The 27,672-nt window shown below is 34.2% G+C and overlaps 1 protein-coding gene across 1 annotated transcript in view; it reads right to left on the bottom strand.

Annotated features, from left to right (window-relative positions):
• LOC117339359 (synaptic vesicular amine transporter-like) overlaps positions 1-27,444 on the bottom strand; it is a 41,478-nt gene extending 14,034 nt beyond the window's left edge. The window contains exons 1-6 of the mRNA XM_033900901.1: positions 27,139-27,444; positions 20,973-21,193; positions 19,933-20,323; positions 4,702-4,760; positions 3,991-4,074; positions 263-355 (exon numbers count right to left, since the gene is read on the bottom strand). Coding sequence (XP_033756792.1) covers positions 263-355; positions 3,991-4,074; positions 4,702-4,760; positions 19,933-20,323; positions 20,973-21,105 — 760 coding nt within the window. The 5' untranslated portion in view covers positions 21,106-21,193; positions 27,139-27,444. The remainder of the gene's footprint in view (positions 1-262; positions 356-3,990; positions 4,075-4,701; positions 4,761-19,932; positions 20,324-20,972; positions 21,194-27,138) is intronic.
• Positions 27,445-27,672: the final 228 nt, after the last annotated feature.

Raw genomic sequence — 27,672 nt, 5'->3', positions numbered from 1 at the left:
ATTGCCTTAAGCAAGATGTATTTATTTAGCCTCTTCTCTCGAAAGTTTTCTCATTCGTTTGTATTTTTAGGCATAAGAATTATTATTTGGTACCTTCGTTACCAAATCTCGTTAAACCGGGCCTTAAGAAGTACCGGACATTGCTATCGTCATTTTTTAAATATTATTATTTCTATCAATGGCATTTCACACATTGTACCGATAAAGAATTGTGTAGTTAAAGTGATGCATTTGTTTCAAACAAGACTCCGTTAAGCCTTACCAAGGACTCCCATTGCAAGGCCTCCGAGAGCGATACCCATGGCATTCCCTCTCTCTTTGTCGTCCTGGTAACGTTCTGCTAGCATGCCCATACCTGCAACATATCCATTATATTAACACTGACGTCAGAGGGAAATAAGACAAGTGACATTGACACAGTACCCGACATTCCTATTCAGTTTGTAATATTACTAGAATTAGTTCTATAAATGCATTACTATTATCATTTCTATAAATATAGTAACATCGTAGTACTATTTTCAAAAATAGCTCGAACACAGACCGCACATACAAAATATTCGATATAAAGAGATTTCAACCCTCCTCTTCTTGACCTGCATAGAGACTTTTTTACAACTCTTCAATCACTATTTTTACACCGTTGACTTAAAGTATAACTAAAAGGGCGTTTTCGTTCATTAACGGTGTGATTTAATTTCGAGCAAATCAAATGTCTCATTTGAAAAATAAAATCACATTCAATAGTGCACATAGCATTTTCATTTTCATGAAAGGTTTTAAAATCGATTTGAAAAAAAATACGTCCAATGTGTGTAATCAAAGAAAAGGCACAGGTATTATGCTTGGATTAATTTAATATTGAAATCGATTAGGCGCTTAATAGCTGGTAATGATGAATGATTAAAACACAATTGTCATTATCCGAAAGAATGGCAAATTGTACGGAAATATTATCAACATCCAGCTGATTTCTCTTTCTTCGCAGAAAAGCAGTAACTAGTCTGGCAGTTTGTTAAACTTTAAACTAGGGAGATTAAAGGGATGTCGTGATGCCAAAAACAAAAAAGATGTAAAGACAATTCAAACTAAAATTCAATAAAACGTGTTGAAACTACGCACAAACAATATATTTACACGATACCCTAACCAATTATTAGAGAAAGGAAATGTCAAAGTTCAGGGTTCGAATTAAGCGTCATTCTGACGCATCAGAAATATAATATGCAATTGTGTTATCGCTGTTCTGGCTGTACGTCAAAGCAGGACTATTTGTGTGCACCGATACGCATTAAAAAATCTATACTCATTTGCTAATTAACTATATCGATATAATACTTAATTATGGAAACTTAAATCAATGCAACCTTTATCTAATAACACCTTTTTGAATGGAATTGCAAGGAAAGTCTGTGGTACCCATCAACTACGCTAATCATACTACTAAACCTACTACATTATTTAACAAGAATTAATTACATGCGTCTTTATTGATAGTTACCTGTGCCCATTTCAAAGAAACCTGTTTACTAAATAAGATCTTCATAACAACTGTAATTCAAACCTGATACACATTGCTTTTTATATCTATATTATCTAAAATCAATTAACCTATCACATATTCAAAACGTATTCATAGCTTTAAAAAAATTAAGTTAAATATGCATAAATTCATGGATGGGATGGAGTGAGCGATAACGAAAATAAAACAGTCATATAATGTAGTCTTAACGGAAATGAAGTACGATTCGTGTCTTTTATTACTTTAATATTGCTATAGAATGCCTTTCATTACTAAAGCGACAATAATATCAATTGTAATTCATCATTATATCTGGAATGACTTTATCGATCACCTTTCTGTAATAAATCATTCTCAAGACGGGCTATAAACTCTTCGTTAAGCAATAATTTCCATTATCTTAAGCTATTATCGCCTCTGTTGATACTAGAATATATAGATTAGTTCTCAGTTACGACTTTGATAATAATATAGTTTTATTTTATTATCGAAACAGAAGTATTCTGAAAGCATGGTTAAATCAAATGCTTTTACATCTGTTGTAAAAATGTTTTTTTTACAATTAATAATCAATTTACATCTTGTCATGATTACATTTAGTTCGACACATATTATTTAACACGCAGTGGTAAAACGGTATTTACATTGTTCGTAATAACCCCTTCATAACGATCTGAACAATTTAAACTGGGCTATCCATTGTCAGTATATCATTGTTGTTTAAAGTTACCAGATATGGAAACATCTGAATCAATTATATCGAGTACAAAAATAGTGTTCGAGTGATATGATTTACAATGACGACTGATTTACACATATATGTTCTTTTATAATAAACCATTAAAACATTTTCGTTTATGAGCTTTTAAGATGAATTGGTACTATCGAATACAAGAATAAACCTCTCATCTCCTTCCTTTTAAGGTATTGTATGGTGTTATAGAAAAGTATCGTTTAAGCCCAATACATCCACAAGAAACCAACTTCTATATAAGTCATAAACACGGGCTAATAACTCTAACATGTCATGCATCTATAAATGTTGAATTATTTATAACGTCTCCGTATGTTACAACATGCACTATGGCCATGTATTTTGGTTATTGACCATGGTTTTGCCGCCAGTGTAATCTTGAAAGAGAGTTACGAAATTAATAAAAAACCACAGGTCTACATTTATATTATTTGATATTTTCATAATGGAGATTTGAAGTTTATTTTACTGTTCTACAGTGTCATTTTATATTGATTAAAATGATGTAGTGAACTTGAAAAATGTTCTACTAATAAGCTACTTTGTATCACAAGGAAACTTCGAACGAGAAATATGTGGTACTATGGTCTGCGTCTTGGCTGACATGGCTACGATACAATCACAGTTTGAAAGAGTAATCTTAAACGATTATTCAGTTCTTTGAAATAAAAGGCCAGCACAACACAAAATGAATGCTTTGTTAAAACCAAGTCAAGTCGAGTGAAAAGACATCGCATTGCTTTTGGAAAAAAATAAATTAGCAGGAAATTATGCGATAAAACTTATTGTTACATGCTTTAATAGTTCTTGAAAAAAACACGCTTGTTTTACAATAATGGATATTGTGTGTCAATATGTAACAAAGTATTGTTTGCATCCAGCAGAAATATACTGACAGGAAAAAGAAACGTAATTAGAAAAGCTCGGAATACGGGAAATAAAATGATGTTATAGAACGTAATAATTGTTAATTTGAAAGATAGGGAACCACTTTGGCGACTGTAAAAGATCAGTAAAGAATTTAGTACCATTGTCAGATTTTAGATTGATCCAAGGATATTCCTGTCAAAATCAATAGGGTTCTGGTCCCCCTCGATGTAGTGCATGTCCCAATGAACTGCAGTGTTTGCATGGTCTATTCTGTGCATAGCATTGATCAATTCATTTCTATATTAGACAGTTGAGTCACAACTTGGATTATAAGGGTTTTTCCTCAGAAACAATAGTGCTATATCGTAAATAATTATGACGTCATACATCATTTATGACGTCATTACAGTGTTTTATTAAACGTATTCCTTACGATATTCATGACATAGTCGTATCCTATAAAGTGGCAAGTTTTGACATTCAGGGACGCCTATCTATTGTTTTCATTTATACCGTGTTTGATATATTATTAGTACATCACTGTAGCATAACCCCATGTTATGTCCCCTACTGAAGTTTATACATAATCCATAACCCTACAACCTCCTCTCCATTGTTAAAGTTTTGCCTATGGAACAGTATGTGTCCATAACTTCTATATATTTCGATCTACTCCATATCAGGTTTCAAATATGACACAGCACGATACAGTATCTCCTGGTTTTTTTCTCTATGATTTTCTCCTGTTTATAACATCATTTAAATAATTTTCAGAGAAATTACCATACCAAAATATAGTGTATAACTACAAAACCGATTTAAAACTAGTAAATTAAGCTCATACCTGCAACACTTGAACATGATGAGCCGATGCCCTGGACCGCTCTGGCTATAAACAAGATTGTGAAACTCTCGCCGAAAGCAAAAACTGCAAAAGAAAGAAACTAGGTGTTACTCGATAGCATGACACTTTCATTGTGTATAAACTTTTGTTGTTGCGTGGTTGTTTTAGAACCAAGTATATAAATACAACGACTTATTGTTATATTATTTTTTGTGTGGGCTTGCCACGAAAGTTGGTACCCACGAAATAAGTTGAAAGCACCAAACCACGAAGGAAAGTACACACGGCCATTTAATATTATCTCGTATCACCCAAAGAATGCACATCATACAATTAAATGCTTCGCAGTATATTTCAATACATGGTCCATGTAGTCCTAGTCTAATTACATTTCCAAAATTATAATGAAAATGTTCTTTTAACAAAAAACAAAAATCAATAAACAGAAATTTAAAAACATCTGTCGTGTGAAACATTACAATAAGGTGTTGATAATATGTACTAGTAAATCGATATCCCCATATGATTTCTCCTATATTATTGCCACACTTTCACACATATGAGTTAAGTAAGAATACGCTAACGAGTAGGCATAAGTTAAATACATTGAAATCGACTAAAACTTTAAAAATCTATTAAGAAGCATCAAAAGATGAGACTGCATTTGCGTGTATTGTTGCAAATAATGTTATGTCAATATACAATACTTACTGATAGTAGATACGAACGCAACAAAGAATCCGGTGAACATGGGTATTGTATATCCTATTCTGAAAATAAAAAGCAAATGCAAAAAATGTAAATAACAATAAAAAAAAATAGACAATGTACATAACAATAAAAAATAGACAATGCAAATTTCATAATAATATGTTCACCTGCATTTGAAGGTGATTTATAATTTATACAACTATATTCTTATCTCAAAGCGTTCACGAACATAGACAATATAATTGCATGATAACAGCACTTGATATTGGCAGTGTACCATGAAGTAATGCAAACACACGAAGGACCAAAGAAATCTAATCCCATCAGCATACATATTTTATGCAATATGTTATAATTAATTTTTCTTTGTTTTCATGGTAAATACTCAAATGTGATTGGTCGAAAAATTCTTTTCATTCTTCTTTGAAAGAAATTCCGAGAATGGCGCAAAAAATGTGACGTCACAATACGACAATTGACGTTGCGTATTGATTTGAGAAAAAGAATCCCATTTAAAACCAGTAAAATTGTACATAAAACATGTTTTAAATTAGAAAATCATTTTCAAAAATTAATTATAAGCGTTGATGTCAATTATTTTTTAGTTTAATAGGGGTATGAAACAAATTTTGTTTGCAAACTTCTGTAAGAATCCGCTACGCGGATTCATACAGTTTGCAAACAAAATTTGTTTCATACCCCGATGAAACTAAAAAAAATGACATCAATACTTAAATGAGTAATGCAAACAGTCTCAATACGAAAACTTGTTTCTAAACAATTAAATTAGTGATTTGTGTTATACAGTTGTCGTCTCAGAACAAAGAAAATGGTTTAATTCTGTTACAAAATAGCCGTTATTTATCGTCGTGTACATGGTAACAAGCAACATAAGCTCTGTAGAGCTTTTATTACGACACCGCTGAGGGAACAAATATCGTTTTGAATTTTGAGGAAAACCCACGAGGGAAAACCAACATGCCATTGATGGGGAAACAACGAACCCAACATACATCATCCCCTGTCACCAGCGCGGCTCGAACCCACATTCCAGGGGAGAGTGGTCTGAAGCTCAGGCATGACTGCACTGACGACTATCGGTGTATTAAAGATCACGGCTACCAAGAAGAACAATGTTGACCCTCCCACCCACTCCTTAAGAAATGCATTTGGACTTTGTTTTGCTGTATCTTTTTGTATATTTCAGTTCTTGCAGTTGGAGTGAGGATTTCGAGTTGGCTCCTTGGTTAACCTCTACATGTAGGGCAAAGAGTGAGTCATAAACTTCGTCACGGTGTGGTTGGCGGTCTTTTGAGGCAACACCAGTACCGCTTTGGTGCAATATTTACTACATTTGTATATTGACAAGTTGTCATTTAATGAAAAATTTATTTTGAACTTACCTTCTGAAGTTACAAATTGTATTTTGCAATTTTATAGCATAATTGATTTTTAGGAGTATAGCTGTTCCCAGTGTACCCTTGAATTTTCAAATTAATTCTTATTGGACCAATTAAATTCTAGTCAAGTAATTGGTTAAAGTGAAAAATTGAGGTGTTCAGCTGTTCCCAGTGTTCACCTAATTTTTATCCATATTGCAGTTTTTTAAGAAAAAATTTGCACAAGTTATTTTCAATTTATCTCAGTTCTGGTTTGCCCAATGACTCTAGCTTAGAGTCGGTAACCACATCTTTTGAAGCCGTGGCCATATAATCGCCAAACCTTTTCAAAAAATAAAATGTCATTTGAATTTGAATTTGGTGTTTGTATTGTGTCTTTGATAATGCTTCATGTGAAAATATTTGGCTTACAACAACGACAATAATTCATTAGGGGAAATCAAACAAGTGATAAAGCTTGATGCGTTGTTATGAGTTATTTCTATATTATTGTTATGTTAAAAACGCTAATGCAATCACACAGAAAAAACATTGGCTTTGCCTATAGTTCCATCCTTATAATATGTGACATCTGTAGATTGATATGTTCTGAAATGAATACATGTAGTTTACACGTGATGTATTGTGTAATTGATATAGTTTTACTTGGGATACATTGACACTGAGTCAATTCTTCATTCAGAACATACAATTGTCACATTATTATTAATGATTGGATTGTATCACGAAATAGTTATTCAGAACCAACTCAAATTACGGAAATCATATTAAAATACACCATCCGATACTACTTCTACGTTCGTATCCTCCCACTGAGTCAACAAACTCCCTCGATTAGATTATCGATCGATCATATAAGCGCTTCAGAGTAAAAATGCTGATCTATAAATTTGTCTTACTTATAAACTAATTTAAAATATTACTTATTTATCATATGCATTGATGAATATTACAGAATTAAAATATAAACAGTAGCAAGGGAATATTCATTATGCATCTACATGTAATGACATTTATCAGTTTTGATATACAAATGTGAAGTGTATTTTCAAAATCCGATATTATTGCCATCCTCAAGAAGATAGGGTAATCAATATATCAATTGTTGACTAAAAATTATCCTTTCAATGCTTTACGGGGTCATGTATAAGCATTACAAATCATACAGTTGATGTAAATACCTTAAAATCGTAATGTAAAATACCAGTGATGTTGCAGAGTTTGAACACTCATATATTACCACTGCCTGCCATACAAACTTTAAAGAACGAGAAGATACCCATTGGCGGGATATCCACACTTCTACCGATGTGAGATAGCCTAGCTTCCAAACACTTGGCAAGTCGGATCTTTGACAGTGTCATCCTCGGTTTTAGACTACCCAGACTCATCTCGTCTTACGCCAAAGGAGAGAAAACTGATATTAATATATATCTAGGTCTATGAGTCGCTGGAATATTAAAAAAAAAAAAAAAAAAAACAATACCATTTCTGTACAGTGACAATTATCCTACTAATGAAACTCCTTCACAATTCAGACACATTTCCCAAAGACATAATCTATAAATAAATGACTTTTCATGGGATGGTATTATATATACATTTGTTGAAAGTCATGTAATTTAATTCGGATGAAAAGTAATTTCCCAGTTTCGTGTGAACTGTAAATGACTCCAAACTCTTTTCTATTATTATAGGTGATCAAACATTCCTTATTGCCGGTAAGTTTTTTGCCAAACTATATCAATCACCATTTGCATTAACCATGCACGAATTCAAATAAAGAAGATCAAAATTTTGCAATGTCGTTATTAGTTACTTTGACATTATGACAGCGGGATACCCTAATGTGACATTATGACGGCGGGATACCTTACTGTGACATTATGACGGCGGGATACCTTACTATGACATTATGACGGCCGGATACCTTACTGTGACATTATGACGGCCGGATACCTTACTGTGACATTATGACAGTGGGATACCTTACTGTAACATTATGACCATTATGAAATTTGACCAGGTCGATTATAATTAGATCAACAGATGTGCATATGACATTGAACCATCCCTGTTACAATATCGAATGACCACACACGTATGACGGAAGCGTCGTGTTACTTGTAACATTTGGCTTCCGAATATCAACGTACAGATACTTGTATGCTAGAAATTCAATTCAACTTTTAAATTCGCATAAAATCAATGGTGATGTAGTTATAACAACACAAATATTTACACTATCAGCATTGTTTCTCTAACATACTGGATGATAAACTGATGTCGTTCCTTAATTTTCATCCATAACATGCCGGAGATATAGGGGTATAAAATGATTTCAGCGAAAAACAATAAACGCATCACAGATTCAGTAACATCGTTGCTGGCTTATTTTGATGCCACATCATAACTATGAAAAATGTAATGAAGCAGTTAATATGATTCCGATATCCTGGTACATGACCTTCACCCTGGTACCTGGTACGTGACCTTCACTCCGATACGTGACCTTTACCCTTGTACGTGACCTTTACCCTTGTACGTGACCTTTACCCTTGTACATGACCTTCGCCCTTTTACGTTACCTTCACTCTGAACATGTATCCTCTGTGTATGTTTTAAAATATGCAATTTTGTCGTGTGGATATAAATCATACATTCATCGATCATTGTCGATATACCTGACCTTAATGAAATAAATGTCAACATACATAAACAGGTCAATCAACTCATTTCATATTCCAACATTTCCCTGCCATATTTGACATTTGAAGCACGTGATTAAAGTCTCACTAGAAGCTTTCTTCAGCGTAAGGATTAACCTTTCTCATGCGAAATCTCGTCAAGTCACACGAACAAGGTCATTAGAAATTTGGAATGTTTGGAAATTCAGAGTTGGATTATAAAAAAGAGTGGATTGACCTGTATAGTCAGGTATGTCGAAAAATTATCGATTTTTCGGTAATGTGCGTAAAAAATATGAAAACGTACGCTGCAACACGAGGATGGGACGCTCCTCCCCCCCCCCCCCCCCCCCTATTTTTTCACTATGACAGAGTTTTGATGTTAGTCAGCCAATATCAGATTTTTAATTGTACGATAAAACATCAGAAACTTAGACATCTCTAATCAGTTAGTGAACATAAACAACAGTGCAGTCCAATATTTACAAAGCACATCCCACATCCCCCGAAACAATAAAATAAAAAAACAACTTTAAATTCATGACTTTATAGTCGTGGTATTCTAATACTCTATATCTCAAATTGTTAGATCAAGATCATGTTATAGCAATTAAATTAGAAACCGTCATTAATATCGGTAATAACACACTTTCCATCATTATTCACCAAAGGCTTGATACCAATATTGTGCTATTCACGTTCCATTTCTAAAGCCATCAACGCCAGCCAAACTAATATAACGATCGTAAGGCAAATTGTATTAAAACCCAATCCAGGAAGATCTTGGACCAGTAAAATACAGAAACGGAGATAATTTACAATAAATAACAAACGGAAATCATTACAAAGCTAAAGATATCTCGGTAGTATTCGTGTGATGTCATCATACAACTACACATACAATTTTATCGAAATTGAAAAATATCTATATTGGTTTAAATCAGAAGTAAGACGGTCGTTACAGATGACGTCACAACATAAATATGGGGCAGAAATGGTGTAAACACAATGACACACATAGATTTATAAAAATAAGTGTTGAGGAGCTAGAAGAACCAAAAACATTCTTTAAAAGAATTATTCATGAAATAAGAACATCAATGGATGTGAGCTTAATATGTGTTAAAATATTGTAACAGATTTCTAATAAATAGATAAATAATTAAATAGATGAATACATAAATAAATAACAATAATTGAAAAAACATTATCTAGGCCTTGGTCGGATAAACATTCGCAGATAAAAAAAAATGTGTTAATATGCTGTGTTAAACATTTCACCATACAAAAAATCTGCTTTAATAGGTATTGACAGAAAATCTTTATCATCATAATGTGATGCCATGTTAAACTAACAATACTTTTCTTTCTGGGGGTTCCAACTTTGTCTGATAAACAGTTGGGTATATAAATCACAACAATAAAGGTGTTGCGTTGACATGGAACATTGTAAAATATGCGGTATCCACGACACTATCAATGGTTTTACCATACATAAGTGACATCTCTCGTCTAAAGCAATCAACAGCGTTGATTAATGGAAAAAACCTTGGTAACATTTCCTGAAGCTAATAGTCATAACAGCCTGATTATGTAAGTTCGCTTGTATGTTATACACAAACAACAAATCAAAGTCTGCTCTTTCATGACTTGTCCAGATATGTTACATTGTTGACAATTGTTCACCAATTATCGACCTCGTTAACAAAACACATGGGCGTCAGAACAATTTGTAAAGCCGTTATTGATTGGTCGGTCGTGTGACGGTGTCGAACAAAGATTAGAGCGTTTCTCTGTTGACATAGTGAAGCTCGCGTGTTACGAGTAAGAGGGATCTAATGCTTCGCTATCCGATTTATTCTCAAATGTTTATTTAAATGATTGGAAGGGACTTCTGTTCTCGCAGACCACAGAAGTATAAGATTCCTATAGAATAAGTGATATGGAACATGGGCAAAACAAATACTCCCAGGGTAGTATGTACCAAACTCTCTCTTATATGCCTCATTTGTCTGTGTATCATCTTTGTTCTCTTAGGATGGCTAGGTGGCGAAATAGTGCACGACCAACTTGTTTTCTACTTAAAAAAATAATGATTGCTTTGAAATTTTATTTTTCCAACCATTTCAGAGTGGCTTCAATGTATTAATTTCTGTTCTTTCTAATATAATTCGACCACTTTATCTCAACAAACTTTGATTTATAATTGTTGATTTTTAATGAATATACAACCATGTGTTGGATGATGCGCTAACAGTCATGCTGATCATTTAAATGGGTGTATTTTGCATACAAGTTTTGGACCTCGTTCAAATGACCAAATTTATCAGTATCGCCACTGACATTACTAAAACAGTTTATTTATAATGTCTATATCTCTTATAAGGTAAACAGTCTATCAAAAGCCTTATTGTTTTGTGGGTTTCGAGATATGTATCGAACGAAATCCTGTTATATCTATGTTTCTACAAATATAGAATTTCTGTGAGTGGAGTGGCAAGTTCCAAATTTCCATGGTAATATTACCTTGGCTGATACAGGGAGTTAAAAATCAAACAATATATATCTATGGACCTAATGCATTATCATTTCGACTCAGTTACTTCCATCCACTTCAAATGCCTATAATTGTGTGATTGTAATGTCTAATTACATTGGTTATCGCCTAATTGACTAAACGACCTTTCCATGCATATTCAATGCAATATTGGAGCAATACACTTTATCAAATATGCCTACATGCACATTTAGTAACACTATGCGTTATTAACATATGACATTGTGGTAATACCCAAGGTTAGTAAAAATTTATTGCATTCTTCAACATTCTTTTGTGGATCCGCGAATACGGATTTACAATTGACACAGAAGGTTTTTTATTCTGACCTTGCATTTTTACATAAATCTCGATCCATGAATATTTATAAACATAGTTCAGAATGGAAAACTTCGGACATGTCTTTCAAATACACTGTAATATACCTATTCAGAAATATATTTAGTATTGATTGCAATAATTAGGCAGAATAGCTTATCATTTCATCAAAAATCCTCTCGCAGATAAGACAAATATTAAAAAAAGAAAAAAAAAAAAAAATGTGATGATTTACATATTCATAAGTGATATTCATGTGAATATGATAAGTAAATGGTATCCCGTTCAATAAATGTTACAAGTACAGTGTGTATGGCAGAATATCCATATAAACACTAACTAGTGACGATATAAACACGAACTAATGACGATTTTAACACTAACTACACTGTAATGACGATTTAAACACTAACTAGTGACGACATAAGCACTAACTAGTGACGATATAAACACTAATTTTTAACGATATAAACACTGGCTAGTGACGATATAAACACTTACTAGTGACGATATACATAGCAAACACTGATGATTTTTTTCGACAGAGTTTCAGCAGCAAAATTGTTATATATAATTGTATATATAATTCTCATGAAATTAATATTTCTGAAATTGATACAAAATACTTACAGGTCATCGTCTCTAGATGTATGATGACTTGTTAAATGAATGACACTCATGACGCAAGGTCGTAAAATGTATGAACACTTGGATCACCACGTATGTATACACATTGATTCGAATTGAACAAATACTATGAAATATACACTGTATCAATATACCATAGCAGGTAGAGTGCAGTATTTATTATTATTAATTTGATGTATAGGGACACGAATGGAAAACGTGAAAAATAGACAAATTGTCCGCGTCTCTCCAGGTGTTAGTGAAACGCTATCCGAGTCGCCAAACAGAGATATTTCTCTAGTACGTACAAATGACATGTCCGCGGTCATAAATGTTTGATATTGTAGTGGTGAATTGTCTGATATAAATGTATACAAGGATGTAGAGTATATAATGGACATGTGCATCGGATGAATACAATATAAAAAATACCGCCTACAGACAAACAAAAAATCTCATCCGCATATTGAAATTCGGAACAAGTTCCTTCCTAAATTTGATTGTAAACATTGTCCTATCGATGGAGATGCCAGACGGGGCCTTGTTCGATTTGATGTTAAACATGACTGGGATTTGGCGATGTTAACCATAGAGACAGGAGTCATGAATACATGAATACTAAGAAGGGTTACTCGCGTCTTACATCAGACGAAATTTTGCCTGTCCTTCTGCTCTCTATCTGACCTATCAATCAGAAATGTTCCGAACGGATGTGCTATGTTCCTGGGTCGATGACTTGTTCAGTTGACGGCGTAGATGCCATCATTCAGTAGGCTGTTATATGATAACATAGACATGATAGTAATTGCGTCTAGCATTGGCAATTACAAAACGTCGGTAGTTCTTTTTTTTTTTTTTTTTTTTAAGTTTCTTCCTCAAACAGTAGAATGACATTTTAGCATAGCTGTTTTATGTATAGACAGTGGTAAATGTACCGCAAATCAGAAGTTTTGTACATTTCAAAATCACGCAAAATGACAAAAATTTAACTGGATGGTTTTGTTCAATTAAATAAAAATGGATCCTTTAGATCAATATTGGGGGAAACAAACCAACCAACAAAAAAAAAAAAAAAAACATACAAAATGGCAAACACCAAAAGCATATTCAACAAAACGTATTCCGGAAGGTTGCGTCTATCCAATATAGCCCACCCTTCATGCTTACACATGCTGAGTCTACCCACTTCCATCAGACACAGGAATGTATAATGGGCAACTGCAGACTCATTCATTAGTGATTGCAAATTTACGAATATATATATATATATGTGTGTATTCATAGGAATAATAAATATCGTATTTGTGTTTGTTCAACAATCTTATAATTGTGCATTGATTTGAATTCTCAAAGGTAATTATGGTATGCAAATGAACCTGTTCCTTTGTGGCAGTGTGTGAGAGACTAAGTATGCTTAGTGAGTCCCTATCCTCAATGATTCGTCACTACTGTTAACAATTGTTGCCTATTTAAATTCGGTTCTAGATTCACATCAGATATGAATATTATTCATTGGATTTCCATTCTATCCACAAAAATGCTGGCAAAGATGACGTCAATTTGATAAAAATAATAATTTAATGATCTATTCTGTTTAATCGTGAGAAATCGGAAATAATTGTCGAATTGTCCCTAAAGTCAAAGTCAAGGTCACTATGTGTATGCAATTTAAATATTATCAAGCTTTACTTAAGACTTCTAGCCGATAGCCAGCCGCTTCAGAATAGCACCGATAATTGTATAGCGTCGAGTTTGTGAAAATTGAATTTGTATAACATAGGAATACCTGAAACTATTAACGTTCGGAGAAAGCACATTTACCCTTAGTACATTATTGCGGTAGAACGGATTGTATTGTACATCTGCTGTGAGCAATGTCCATGTTGTTGCATTTTATTTGATATATAGATAATACATGGTTAGTATCTCAAAATATAAGCTGTATTTTTGCGAGGGTAAAAAAAGACAAAAATGGCGAGCCACTTTTATCTTTCTGTCTCGTGCCAAAAATACAGTTGATTTGAAGACACAGACCATTATTTTATTTATCCTGCAACACTAATCATTTTGAAGTAAAACGGTATCAACAACGTTCCATATAGAAATATGTTCGTCATTTAAATGTTGTTTCACTTGGAAGTACATTGTAGGTCAGTCTAGGATTCTAAAATACAACCGTTTTCCGTCATTGCCGAATACAGAAAACAATATCCGTAGTGGGTGTATTCAGACAATGCAGATCCCGATTGCAAGATGAAATAATTAATTTTTCTTTGTTTTCATGGTAAATACTCAAATGTGATTGGTCGAAAAATTCTTTTCATTCTTCTATGAAAGAAATTCCGAGAATGGCGCGAAAAATGTGACGTCACAATACGACAATTGACGTTTCGTATTGATTTGAGAAAAAGAATCCCATTTAAAACCGGTAAAATTGTACATAAAACATGTTTTAAATTAGAAAATCATTTTCAAAAATTAATTATAAGCGTTGATGTCAATTACTTTTTTAGTTTCATAGCGGGTATGAAACAAATTTTGTTTGCAAACTTCTGTAAGAATCCGCTACGCGGATTCCTACAGTTTGCAAACAAAATTTGTTTCATACCCCGACGAAACTAAAAACAATTGACATCAATGCTTAATAAATACAAGGATATTAGAAAAATTTTACAAATACATGAAATTCTTTCTAATGTCTCCCTTGACGCTGCCCCGGATTTGAAAGTTAGTTAGGTGTTCATCTCTTAGCGGAAGGCTTTGAGTTCTGGAACAGGCTCGCTAAAAGTGGTAGTTTCTGCTCCTGCTTAACGATCAGCAATTTAGGATTGGGAATATATGTGATGAGGTACTACATAATGAATACCGCTCTCTATGATTGTAGTTTGAATTCGTTCGAGAAGAATTGTCTTGTAAGCAGTTTAGAGTTCAGAAAGGTCACTTGTGAGAAAATTCTAAGAGGAAGGGATGATAGGAGTGGCGGGCCAAATTGTAAACGAAGACAAATATTTATTCGTCTGTATAAGTAGTTTGGTCTGTTGAATGATCAGGATGGCAATTGATCGTAGCATCCTATTGCTGAGTATGCATTTGTATAATACAATATTGATTAAAGAATTTCTTTCTGAAACGGGATTTATATTATGATTGCTCGCTAATCATGAATACAAAATGAATAGCTATTTTTGATCGGTTCATACAGGGTAATCACAGAAAATTGTATATTTTACATATTTCACTTAACATAATTCTACAAAATTTTGAACTATCTGAAAGCTATTGGTCTTTATCACAAGATTTGTGTACCATAGCCACTTTTTGATTTTAATCTTATCGTGAGTGTATCAATATATATCTACATTTTTACATGTTTCGTTGTTTTATGTCATTTTGTCTCTTGGCTTTTTTCTTGTATTTTTAATAACTTGTTTTGGCCCTAATGACCTTTATAGTGTTGATGGGCCGTTAAGCATTTTAACTAACTAGCTAACATAATTCTTCAGCAATATGAATAGATGGGAAGCGGGGAAAACTGACATCAAATTTTGAGATTACAGATAGAAATGAAGATTTTGACATTTGTATGAGAGATTACGTCCTCTGACCAAGAAAGGTTATATAAACATGGTGTTGATGGATGAATGGACCGGATAAACCAAGGTCGAATGTTTAGTGCCATCACACTAAATATCATAAGCAGTGCTCGATAACAGGAGATTATTTCCTGATCAAAATGTCCACAGTCTAGCTGAAGACTTAGCAATGTTTTTTTCATGCAATGTTAGTAGATATATCTATCTCATAAAAACATGAACATATACTAAAATTCAGACTAAGCATTGTTCACTCCTTTCTGAGTTGTAAAATTAGAGTAGGTAAAAACAGCTGTAAGATATACATAGAGACATTTGATTAATGTCATCGTTTTTCTGTTAATGAACATGTTCATGATGTAGGACAATAGACGTCAAATGCCTAAACAATGTTATCATACTTTCTATTTTGTTCTGTAGAGCCTGACTTCAGGGAATCTGCTGTATGATTGTATTGTCATGATACTATCTACGTTTGTTAAGACTCGAGAATTATGTTAAAAGTACACTGCTAGGAAGGCAGTTAAGAAACCAAAATGTATGTGCTACGCACATATTGCGATACTTCCAACCGTCTGGATTCAGGTTATTGAACCTCTGAATTCAGGTTATGAAACCGCCTGATTTCAGGCTACGAAATCATCAGAGTTAAGGTTTATGACATTCACTGAATTCAGGCTATTTAACCAGTCTGAATTCAAGTTATGAAACCGTCTGAATAATAGGCATTGAACCCGTTTAAATTCAGGTTATTGAAACGCATGAATTCATTTCATTGAAATCGTTCGAATTCAGGTTTTTGAACCCGCCTGAATCCAGGTCATTGAAACTGTCTGAATTCAAGTTATTGTACCGTCTTTTTTAAATTATTGAATTGCCTGAATTCAAGTTATGAAACCGTCTGAATTCAGGTCATTTAACCGTCTGAATTACGTTATTGAACCCGTTCGAATTGGGGTTATTGAACCGCCTGGATTCAATTTATTAAACCGTTTGAATTTAGGTTATTGAACCGACAGATTTTAGGTTGTCTAATGTTCGTCTTCGTCATCATTATCATCTGTATTGATTATCCAAACATGTGAATTATGCATTGTATAAGAATCTCGATATTGTGTTATCTACGTCATCAAACTCATTTCTGAGATACATGTTAGCAATGATCCGACTATTTGCATTGGTATACGTTATTCTAGACAAGATGCTATCGCACGTGAGTTGCGTGTGAAATAGACTCGCATGATCAGGTGCATTAGTTTAATGAAACTTGCAACTACGTGGTGTTCTTTAAAATAAGGCGTGTTTTTTTTTACAGTTTAGGGCTTGGTAAGACAAACTCTTAACAAGTGAGCCATTACTTATGTAACATACTCGTTTGTTGAGATTTAATCAAGTCACGTGTGATATATTTAGCTGATAATACTATTCAGAAAAAATGTAATTATTAATGTTTAAAGAAAGGCAAGGCCCTTGTAAGCCGTTCATAACTAATTATAAGATTATTTTATTGGCATATAAAATATTTCTGTCTCTGTCTGATTCCCTTTCAGTCAGGGACCGACCTGAAACTTGGGTCGGCATAGGGGTAAATGAGGAGACGTGGATCTTGTAACTTCTTCTGTAGATGCGTTGATAATGTGTATCAAATTTCTTTTTATTCATACGTTATAAGGCTACAGCTAGGCAGAAGCCCACTGTGTGATTAGTTCCATATCCCCTTACCATCAACGTCATTCCTGTCGAGAATGATTAGACATTGGTCTTTTATATTTGGAAAGCCGCGTTTAACACACAACCACGAATAAAGACCGATCACACTTGTTTCACTGAACAACAAGACACAAAATCATATCTGAAGAAATTCATCTGAAGCGGTCCTTACTTAGTTAACAGAATGTCCGCTTAAGACTTTGCATTTAATTAGCTAATCTCAATTTGAAGCTAAGCAAAATATAACATTTGGTAGACCTACTCCTGTCAAACGATTTTTAGTTGAAAGCCAGTGCATACAGTCTGAGTTTCTATGAATGAACTGGATATTCCTTCTAGCCGGAATTAATTTGTAAATCCAAGTATATTGCATGGCGGTTGACAAATTGTCCTACTCCAAAACAATTTAGAAGATCTCTAATCCTATTGAATTGGTACTTTAACCCAACTATACTGATCCATAGATTTCTTAGCTTGCAGGGATTTTCTTTACGACTGATTGGTCACTGTGTCAGGAAGAGCAATACATTGCAACAGACAACAGCAAGGCCAGAGTTAAAGTCAATTCGCTTTGTTCCGACGACAAATTCCGAAGTAATTGATGTATATATTTTCGCATTGCTTTCAATTTCAAAAGACAATTTCTGCAGTTTTGTTGATCAATTTGTCGACGTAACTGTAAACGGGATTGGTAGTATATGTACGTAGACTATACCAACAGCTTGAATTATGTTGTTTTCCTGGTAAATCAAATACTACGATTGTCTTACCCAATTACAAAATAGTCGAGACGACTTTGTATGGTAGATATGTAGCTTTGCATGGATCGGAAAAGATATATACAAAATGTTCCTATGCTTAAGCTGAAGATCGTTCTGGCAGCTTACCTATTTGTGGCGGGGGTTCTTAAAGCAACTACGTGATATAAGTGTACCGAGGTCATGCTCAGCTACGGGTATCGCATATACATGATATACATGTACAATTCATTAAATGTTAAAGAGTGGTAATCACTCGCATCTGGAACTGACTTTAAGATGACAAGCTGTTATTGAGTAACAGATCATCTTTGTAGTAGGATATTGCAATGTCTTTACAATATAGGTGCATGTTTTAAGCCTTTCCGTGCGGTTGTTTTTTGGTAACATCATACACCAGGCCAAAATAGGATCACAAAGTACTAAGAAGCATGTGTAAAACCTTGATTAACTAAGATAAACTGGGTTTATACTTTCCCTTACCATTCACCGATTTGTCTCCACTGTTAGATTTTTTCTTAAAAACCTAGGGTATGAGTGATTGCACGCACTTTATTTCTGCATAGGAGCTCAAGATATGGCATCAAAGTAGATTAATGACTTGTACAATATTTCACGCGGGTTTGTTGCACACTTAAGATAGTTGTCTATTTCAAAGGATGCACATAGTGATGTTTGATACAATAAACTTTGTTGAACATAATATAATTGATATAGAAAAAGATAAAACGTAGGAAGAATATCGTGGAAACTAAACAAAAAACGAGCGTGCAGAAAAGACCCCTACACCCCCCCCCCCCCCCCCCCCCCCCCAAAAAAAAGCAAAAACAAAACAAAAGCAAACCAAGGAGAAGACTTATCGCCTCCTATCCCCCTTCCGACGTCAGCTATTCTCTTAGAATATAAAGGGATATATCACGAAGTCGCATCTTCTTTAACACTAAGTTTAGAGCATTTGTAGATTCACTCTGAATTATCCCTTAACTTTTAGATTTGGTTTGCATACACTACCATAATTGCAACTTAGAGTCTGCGATATTTTAATTTTCCGTTTAGAAAAGCATTGTCTGCGACATGGAATTAACCGCAATGGTTGTGTTGAATTTAATCTCGCCTTGCAGTGTGCAGTAGAATAACTCACGCTCACAACGTTAATGTGTCCAGTAACTGTTCCGGTCTACCGTGAGTGTCATTAAGATTTGATTTAGCTGTTGCTTTGCTAAACGTTCTCTATTTGTCTACTAAAAAAGTGTGCTTTATTACAAAATAAAAAATTCTTTCGGTTGAAAAAATGCAGCTTTACAAAACTACTATTGAATACCCACCTGTACACGAAACTGTGATTCAAACTAGGAATCGATAGAATGAGGGATAAATATGAGCAAATCACAGATTTACACGGAAACAATTTAAAAAAAAAAGGTCAATTACTATCAAATACATCTGCGTCATGTTAGATTTTTATCAATATGTGTCGGGCTGTCGTTTCCCCGGAAGTAACGTTGATTTGATATATTACAACACGTGAAATAAACATTAGAGAGGCTATGAGATAAAGTATTATCAACAACGAGTACTTACCGGTTAGTAAGGGATCCAACAAATGGATTAAACAGTAGTTGAACCAAAGCTTTAGATGCAAATAATAATCCGACTTTGACATTTTCATTGGCTAACTCAGCATGTCGCGATACTTCCTCCTCGACGACAACAATTTCTGAGGATTTATTTCTCGCGTTTTTTGTTCGATTTTCACAGTATATCCAGGGACCAGGTGTTGTCTGGGCATAAAACGATGAAATTGTTGTAAAACTTGTCCACCCGGGGCTTCCCGAGTCCAGAATGGGATTTGATGACTGAGTGAAGTTGGTACTGTTGGAACAAACTATCTCAGATTTATCTTGCGAAACTGAAACATTCATCTTGTGAAATGGAGCCTCCAGTTTTCGTATGAAATTCGGAATGATTGGAACTGAAAATTGAGAAATACTTCGTTAGATTTTTGTCCTAAAAAAATGATGAAGAATTTAACAAAGATCAGCGGCAATAGACCAGAAATAGCAGTGATTGTTGACAAATAAAGACAGAATTATCAGATGGAATATGTATCAAAATTCTTTTTTTACTGGTAAATATATCACTTATTCTCATGTTCTCGCACCCGTTTATCTCCCCTTCTGACCAGTACATTTGTTCTTTGGTATCTATAATTTTGGTTTTATTATGTAATTTAATCAAAAGTGTTGTCTATATTTCCTTAATGTTCAAAATGATTTTGTATCGATAAAAAGTGTTGTTATGCTTAATGATTTAACACACTCATCATCTTTAACAATAAGGTACGATGCTTTCGATACATTTTACGATGTAAAATGAAGAATTTAGTTTTATTAAAAGTAAAATAATAAAGTTTATTCAGAGAAGTACGCTGATTGTTATTTCATCAATAGCTCTTTCCATCAATATTGAAGAACTATTTTGAAACAGACAGATCCTTACGATAGGAACAATGCCATGGATTCACACTACACACATTAGACAATGATTTTATCAAATGTTGAATCAAAGAAAGATCTTTATCATTTTTGAACCTAATGTTAGTATTGTCACAATACACTCACCAACGACCGTCAAAAGCATATTGTCTAGGAACAAGGCGATGAACACAATGATAAGCACCAACTTTCGGGACTGTCGACATCGTGAAAGACAGTCCCGCAGTTTTACAGGGGAGACAACCTCCCGAACCGTCATCTTTCACGGCAGGCAGAGAAACCTGTCTCTGCCAGGTCACTCACGATCACCGGAAGTCACTCCCGAGGGCGTTCAAGGCTAGTGGTCACTGTAAAAACAATGGATTTGTAATTAGTATTACTGTATACCTGGTAATTTTCGCTTCCGTTTAATTTTCGCCATTTTTGCGCTTTGAAGATACATGGAGCTGAATTGAAGGATTTATAAACCATATTACATGGGCCAAGTGTAGTCTGATCAAAAACATAATCTATTACTTTTCAACTGTGTTTTGTTCTGTACAATGACAAGCAACCCGTGCTATACATTTTACACTAAATTTATAAAATAAAACACTGCTTTATTCAAATATATGCATGTGAAATAACATCAAGATCTAAATCTAGGCCTAGTACATTTGAAGTATCTCGTTGATTTAAACCGAGAATATCGGCTAAATTCACGTACTAGGCTTAGTATTTTCAATAAAATAACTATACATACTAAGTAATGTTAGAAACCAGACATTTAAAAAAAAAAAAAAATGTAGTCCAGTCATGATAAGAATGAGTCACCGAGTGACATCAAATGCCTGCCATGGAGAAGACTAATTTTATGAGTTCGCCGTCGCTTCTACATGTAGCTTCCATACATGAACATGTACAAGAGAACAAGAGAAAATACGGGTCACTCATTACGCAGGACACTGTGAACTTACAATTGGTCGTGTTTTCTTATATTACTTGAATCAATAGGAGCTAAAAGAAAATCTGAGCACAGGTAAACGTTCCTTATTTCATACCTGATTACATGACAAGACAATTGGGGAATTCGATAAGTCCCGAGTGTTCCGAGTGCAATTGCATGGAGAATTCCGAACAGTATTTCCTGATTTTACAAACGAGGAAAATAACATTTCTTGAAAACAATTAAGGGGGAATATGGTTTGTGTTACTCAAGAGCGAAAATAACATGGGGCGAAAATGAGTAGAGAGTAGAGACAAGACGGGATTTTACATACTTGGTTATAAAGTTTACTCACTGAATGCTGGTGACGAATTATCACTCAGTATCGCTTTATTTTCATAATCTATTTACTATAAAGGTACCTTTCTAGCGGTAATCTTATTTTACCGCTATTCGCGATATTCCGCTCAATAATGATGGCGCTATTTGATCATGGCAATAGAGGACCAGGGCAGTTTTAACCATATCGATTGGCATTACATGCATAAATTGGCAATAAAAAATAGTTTACAATACAATTATGTAATGATTTGCTTAATGGAAATCTGCAAACAGATTTTAAGCGATAACCTACACTGAAACATAGCTAGGAGTTACGAAACACGTGCATAACCCTCATTATCCAATCTGGACCAAAATAAAATACCCCGTGCTTACTATTGAAATGAACAAGAGGTAATCGATATTTCGACATAACTGAATACAATACAGGGATCACATATCATTGGCTGAGAAATCGACTTTTTCTATTATGGTAATTTTTAAGATAAATCAATATTTCGTCATCAATTTGCTTTTGACAAATGCCCTTCAAAATTTATTATGCGCATAGCCTATCATATATCAAACCCTCAATAGAAGACTCTGGAGTAGAATTGCCGTGTATTTACCAGAAATACCAAATGCCATAAAATGACCATAACCTAATATAGGTTCCAACAGTTTAAATGATTATAGAATTGATTATATTAACTTTGAAGGTTGGGGATACCGTTCAAGTTCCACACAAATCATCTTGAAGTGGTCTGAACAATTCAGAGCGAGTCTTTGATGTCAAAGTGGTACAGGCTTGAAATTAATACCGCGATCGAAGTCAACTGTAGTGTTATCAGATGCTGGCATAGAAAGCATCTCTGCTCGGAGATCTGTCATGTATGAAAGCCATAGGTACCGATGGAATACATTTCTCAAGGAAATACCTTAATTCATCATTTAAAAAAATGAATATATGTTTATTTTCTATAGTTTAAACTTTATTTTATTATTATAATTTGAAATTGTACAAACATGAAGGATTCAGAAACAAGTACAAATATTGTCTTTGTTTTACAATTTCACAGCACTTTTCAACCAAAGCTATCAGGTTCAACAAGAAAAAACCGCTAACATACTGATTTGGAAGTGTAAAAAGTTGCTATGGTACCGGGTCCCGGACTCAGCAGCGTTCCTTAATTCTAAATTTTAAAGTATTACAAAATGGAAGGGAAATTATCTCAGTTAATTAACAATCCTTAAAAGGAGGGGTGGACATTTGGATCTCTCTGTCGCCAATCAGTGGTCAGGCTAATTTTGCAGGAAGATACTTTAAGATAGACTGCATACTGTATTATGTTTAAAACATCCGATTTTGTGAGGGCTCATAGAAAATCGGACAGGGGGTGGGGTCAAAATCGGATGGAGTAATAGAGGATATCTAACAGTGTCTTCAGTAATACCAAATATATTTCACTCGTGGGGCTAATGTTTTGATATTTTTCACGAGTACGAGTGAAAAATATCATAATATTAGCCACACGAGTGAAATATATTTGGTATTACTGAAGACACTGTTAGATATTCTGTTTATTACATTTCTTATCAACGAAAAACCTACCCCGTATGCTAACTAGGCCTATAGCGAAAGTTTGCATACAAAAAAGTAGTTCCCCCTGTCCAGGTGCTGACATATATGTCGGGCTTTCTGATTGGTCAATTATTTTGGTATTTTCTAATCATTAATTTGATTGGTCAAATCAGCAAAAGTGAAATATCACTTTTATAGAATTAATAATTTTTGATATTTCACTGGTAAAAATGTAATAAAATGGATATTTTATTGTTTAAGTTCTTACAAACTGAATATTGTATGAAACATTACAATGTTTGCAACTTCTGTTAAATACCTAGCAGATACATATTATTATGGCAACTCATAGAAACAGTAGCACAATCATAATTTAGCACAAAGCTCCCAGTGCGAAAACCGCTAAATAAGTTTACCACGAAATTGTGTACGTCAACAGTATGTAAAAGAATGCATCGACCTTCAAACGTACTTATTGCAGATTGATATATCTCAAGTTGGAAACCCTGACTACGATAAAATGTACTACTGAGTTCATATATACAGGAACCAAGGGAATTATGGTATAGTGCTAAAATAAAACTGCTGTTGATATAACGAGAATGAGTGCTTTTATAACCACCTCTTATACCACTATACTAGTTGTGTACCTCAATCAAACAGTACATATCTGGACTCTCTATTATACTGGTATATGTCAATAAATCTTTCGGGTTGACTAACATAATGACAAATAGCCACCTGTACATGCATACGTGCTAATTAAATGTATCAATGCTACCCCGCTGTGTACCATTTCAGTGACAAGCTAGGGCGGAGTGTTATCAGCCATTGCCTGATTATTGAATATGCACACACAATGTAATAGGTGTAATTAAGAACTTTTTATACTAAAAATGTCGTAATTAAATGATGTATGTTAATAGGGTATTACGTATGAGTCGAGTACTCTAAAGGCATGTATGAATAAGGTAAGGTGGGGTATGAATAAGGTAAGGTGAGGTATGAATTGGGTAAGGTGGGGTATGAATATGTAAGGTGGGTTATGGATAAGGTAAGTTGAGGAATGAATTAGGTAAGGTGCGGTATGAATTAGACAAGGTACGGTGTGAATTAGATAAGGTGGGTTATGGATTAGGTCAGGTGGGTTATGGATAAGGTAAGGTGAGGTATGAATATGTAAGGTGGGTTATGGAGAAGGTAAGGTACGGTGGGGTATGAATTGGGTAAGGTGCGGTATGAATATGTAAGGTGGGTTATGGATAAGGTAAGTTGAGGAATGAATTAGGTAAGGTGCGGTATGAATTAGACAAGGTACGGCGTGAATTAGATAAGGTGCGGTATGAATATGTAAGGTGGGTTATGGATAAGGTAAGGTACGGTGTGAATTAGGTAAGGTGGTGTATGAATATGTAAGGTGGGTTATGGAGAAGGTAAGGTACGGTGTGAATTAGGTAAGGTGGGGTATGAATATGTAAGGTGGGTTATGGATAAGGTAAGGTACGGTGTGAATTAGGTAAGGTGGGTTATGGATAAGGTAAGGTGGGTTATGGATAAGGTAAGGTGAGGTATGAATTAGGTAAGGTGGGGTATGAATATGTAAGGTGGGTTATGGATAAGGTAAGGTGGGTTATGGATAAGGTAAGGTGGGGTATGAATATGTAAGGTGGGTTATGGATAAGGTAAGGTCAAGGTGGGGTATGAATAAGGTAAGGTGGGGTATGAATATGTAAGGTGGGTTATGAATAAGGTAAGGTACGGTGTGAATTAGGTAAGGTGCGGTATGAATATGTAAGGTGGGTTATGGATAAGGTAAGGTACGGTGTGAATTAGGTAAGGTGGGGGTATGGTAGATATTATGAACGAGTTCTAAGGTGCGATACAATGAATCAGGTTTGGAGTGTTTGGAACATAGTAGATTATTTACCGACGATATAACGAATAAGTAAAAGAGAGAAAATCGAAATAGGGGTTATATGAATAAGGTAAATTATACCAGAATGTCAGAAAAACAATCGAGAATACGGACATAATAACAAAAATATTATTATAACTAAAAACGTAATATGGAATGAAAAATGGAAAAAGAAAAGACAGAATCAAACCAGGTGTTAAAATATCACATATTAAAACGAGTTTTATTTATTTATTTTTACATTTTAGAATGATATCGATATTTTCTTTTTCCTTTTATCGTAATGTAAGAAGAAATTAATGCAATAGCATATATTAAATTGTGTGTTAGTTGTGCTGTGTTCTTGGTATATTTAACACATCTGTGACATATCTGTATACGATGCGTGATGTAATTTGATAAATGCATGTTGATGTACTTCAATATATTAACTGAAAGAAAATCGCTATAACATAGCTACTAAGAAATATCATTGAAAAATTGTTGTAAAAAATCAGATTAAATATGGAAATACGTAAGAATGAATGAAAATATTATTTTAGATCACATTCTAAAAAGTGCGATTGACAAACATAGCGTTACTTTACTGCGAGACATACGGGAATCTGATCCAAATTCATGTTAATACGGGGACAATTGGAAAATAACAAGGAGAATTCCACGAGTTGACTTTTATGTCCGCGTCGTTTAACGTTACATGCATCCTGGAACAGAATTCTTACGAATAGTGGTTTTGATTCGGTTCATACACACATGATTAATGTTCGTTTTACAATAACAATTGTTAAATACACATTCGCTTGTGTACGTTTTGTAGAGCTTTTTATACACTTAAAGTACTACTTCTTCTTTAAATTGATATACTAATAATTTTGGCATGATATTAAATTAAGGCCGAAACAACTTTCTACTGCAGCCTTTTGCAGCTTCCGTTAAGTATTCAGCATATACGGCATCTGTTACAATTGATAAATATTCATAAAAGGTGTTGATATATCTTATCTTTCGAGCAACAAATTCAGTTAAATATTGCTAAAGACTGTTATTTGAGTGAAATATCAATACTATTAAACTGTCTCACTTAAATATCAAGTGATTTATTCGTGTAAGCAGTGAGGTTTATCAGAATGTCAAAAACCGCCTTACAAACATATATTTAGAACATTGACGGCAATGATCAATGTATCAAATCGATGAAAAATGACAAAGGGGCGCTGAAAATGAGGTATCATTGTTTAAATGCATTGCTAATTCCAGTTACATTGCATTTTGAATATTAAGTCTTTCGTAATAAAAAAAAACTGCAAAACTTACTTAAGAACAGCATTCCGATAAATACCCCCCCCCCCCCCCCCCCCCCCCCCCCCCCATGAGCCATGATGTCATTTTCATTTGTTCATGAAATAAGATTGTCATACAAGTCTTTATCTATCGTCCTTACACGCGCGGAGATAGTAAAAATCAACTCTCCAATTTTTTGTGTATAAAACCTAAATAACTGGTTATCGTTTGTGTCAATATGAAAGTTTCAGGATATAGAAATACTTACAGTTTTGAGAAAATATATTAGTGTAAATCCAAAATGATTCATTGAAACCAAATCCTCGTCAACATTTCATGGTAGACCTTGACTATTATCGTGTGTATCACTTGCTAATAGCACACACATCACGAGTTGCGCCAGATGCTGACGCGGGACCACCCTCGCTCCCACGCTTCCTACCAAACACTCGATCCCTCACACGCTGTGATGTACTTTAACATACAACAGCTTAAACAAAGATCGCCCACCTTTATGAGCGCGTTACCTGTTCAGCCGTCATTCAATTAACACTCCAATATGAGCTATAGAATTTGTCCAATGTTTTTACGAACCACTGGCGCTGACAAGTAAAATCAATTTCGTCCTGTCATTGGTTAGCAAGAATTGAATGCTGAATGATTCCAACTACTTTATAAGCGAGCTCGAATGGCCTTTTTATACAAGTAGCAATCGAAAACGTTTGGAAATGTCCTTATACAAATCTGCATCGTTAGAACTCCATCGACTTCCAATAACAAGCATATATACGCAAATCAGAGG

The sequence above is a fragment of the Pecten maximus genome, chromosome 12 (genome assembly GCF_902652985.1).
Source record: "Pecten maximus chromosome 12, xPecMax1.1, whole genome shotgun sequence".
NCBI lineage: Eukaryota > Metazoa > Mollusca > Bivalvia > Pectinida > Pectinidae > Pecten > Pecten maximus.
Note: the sequence above shows the minus strand (reverse complement) of the source record. Positions and strands in the feature narration are given on the sequence as shown.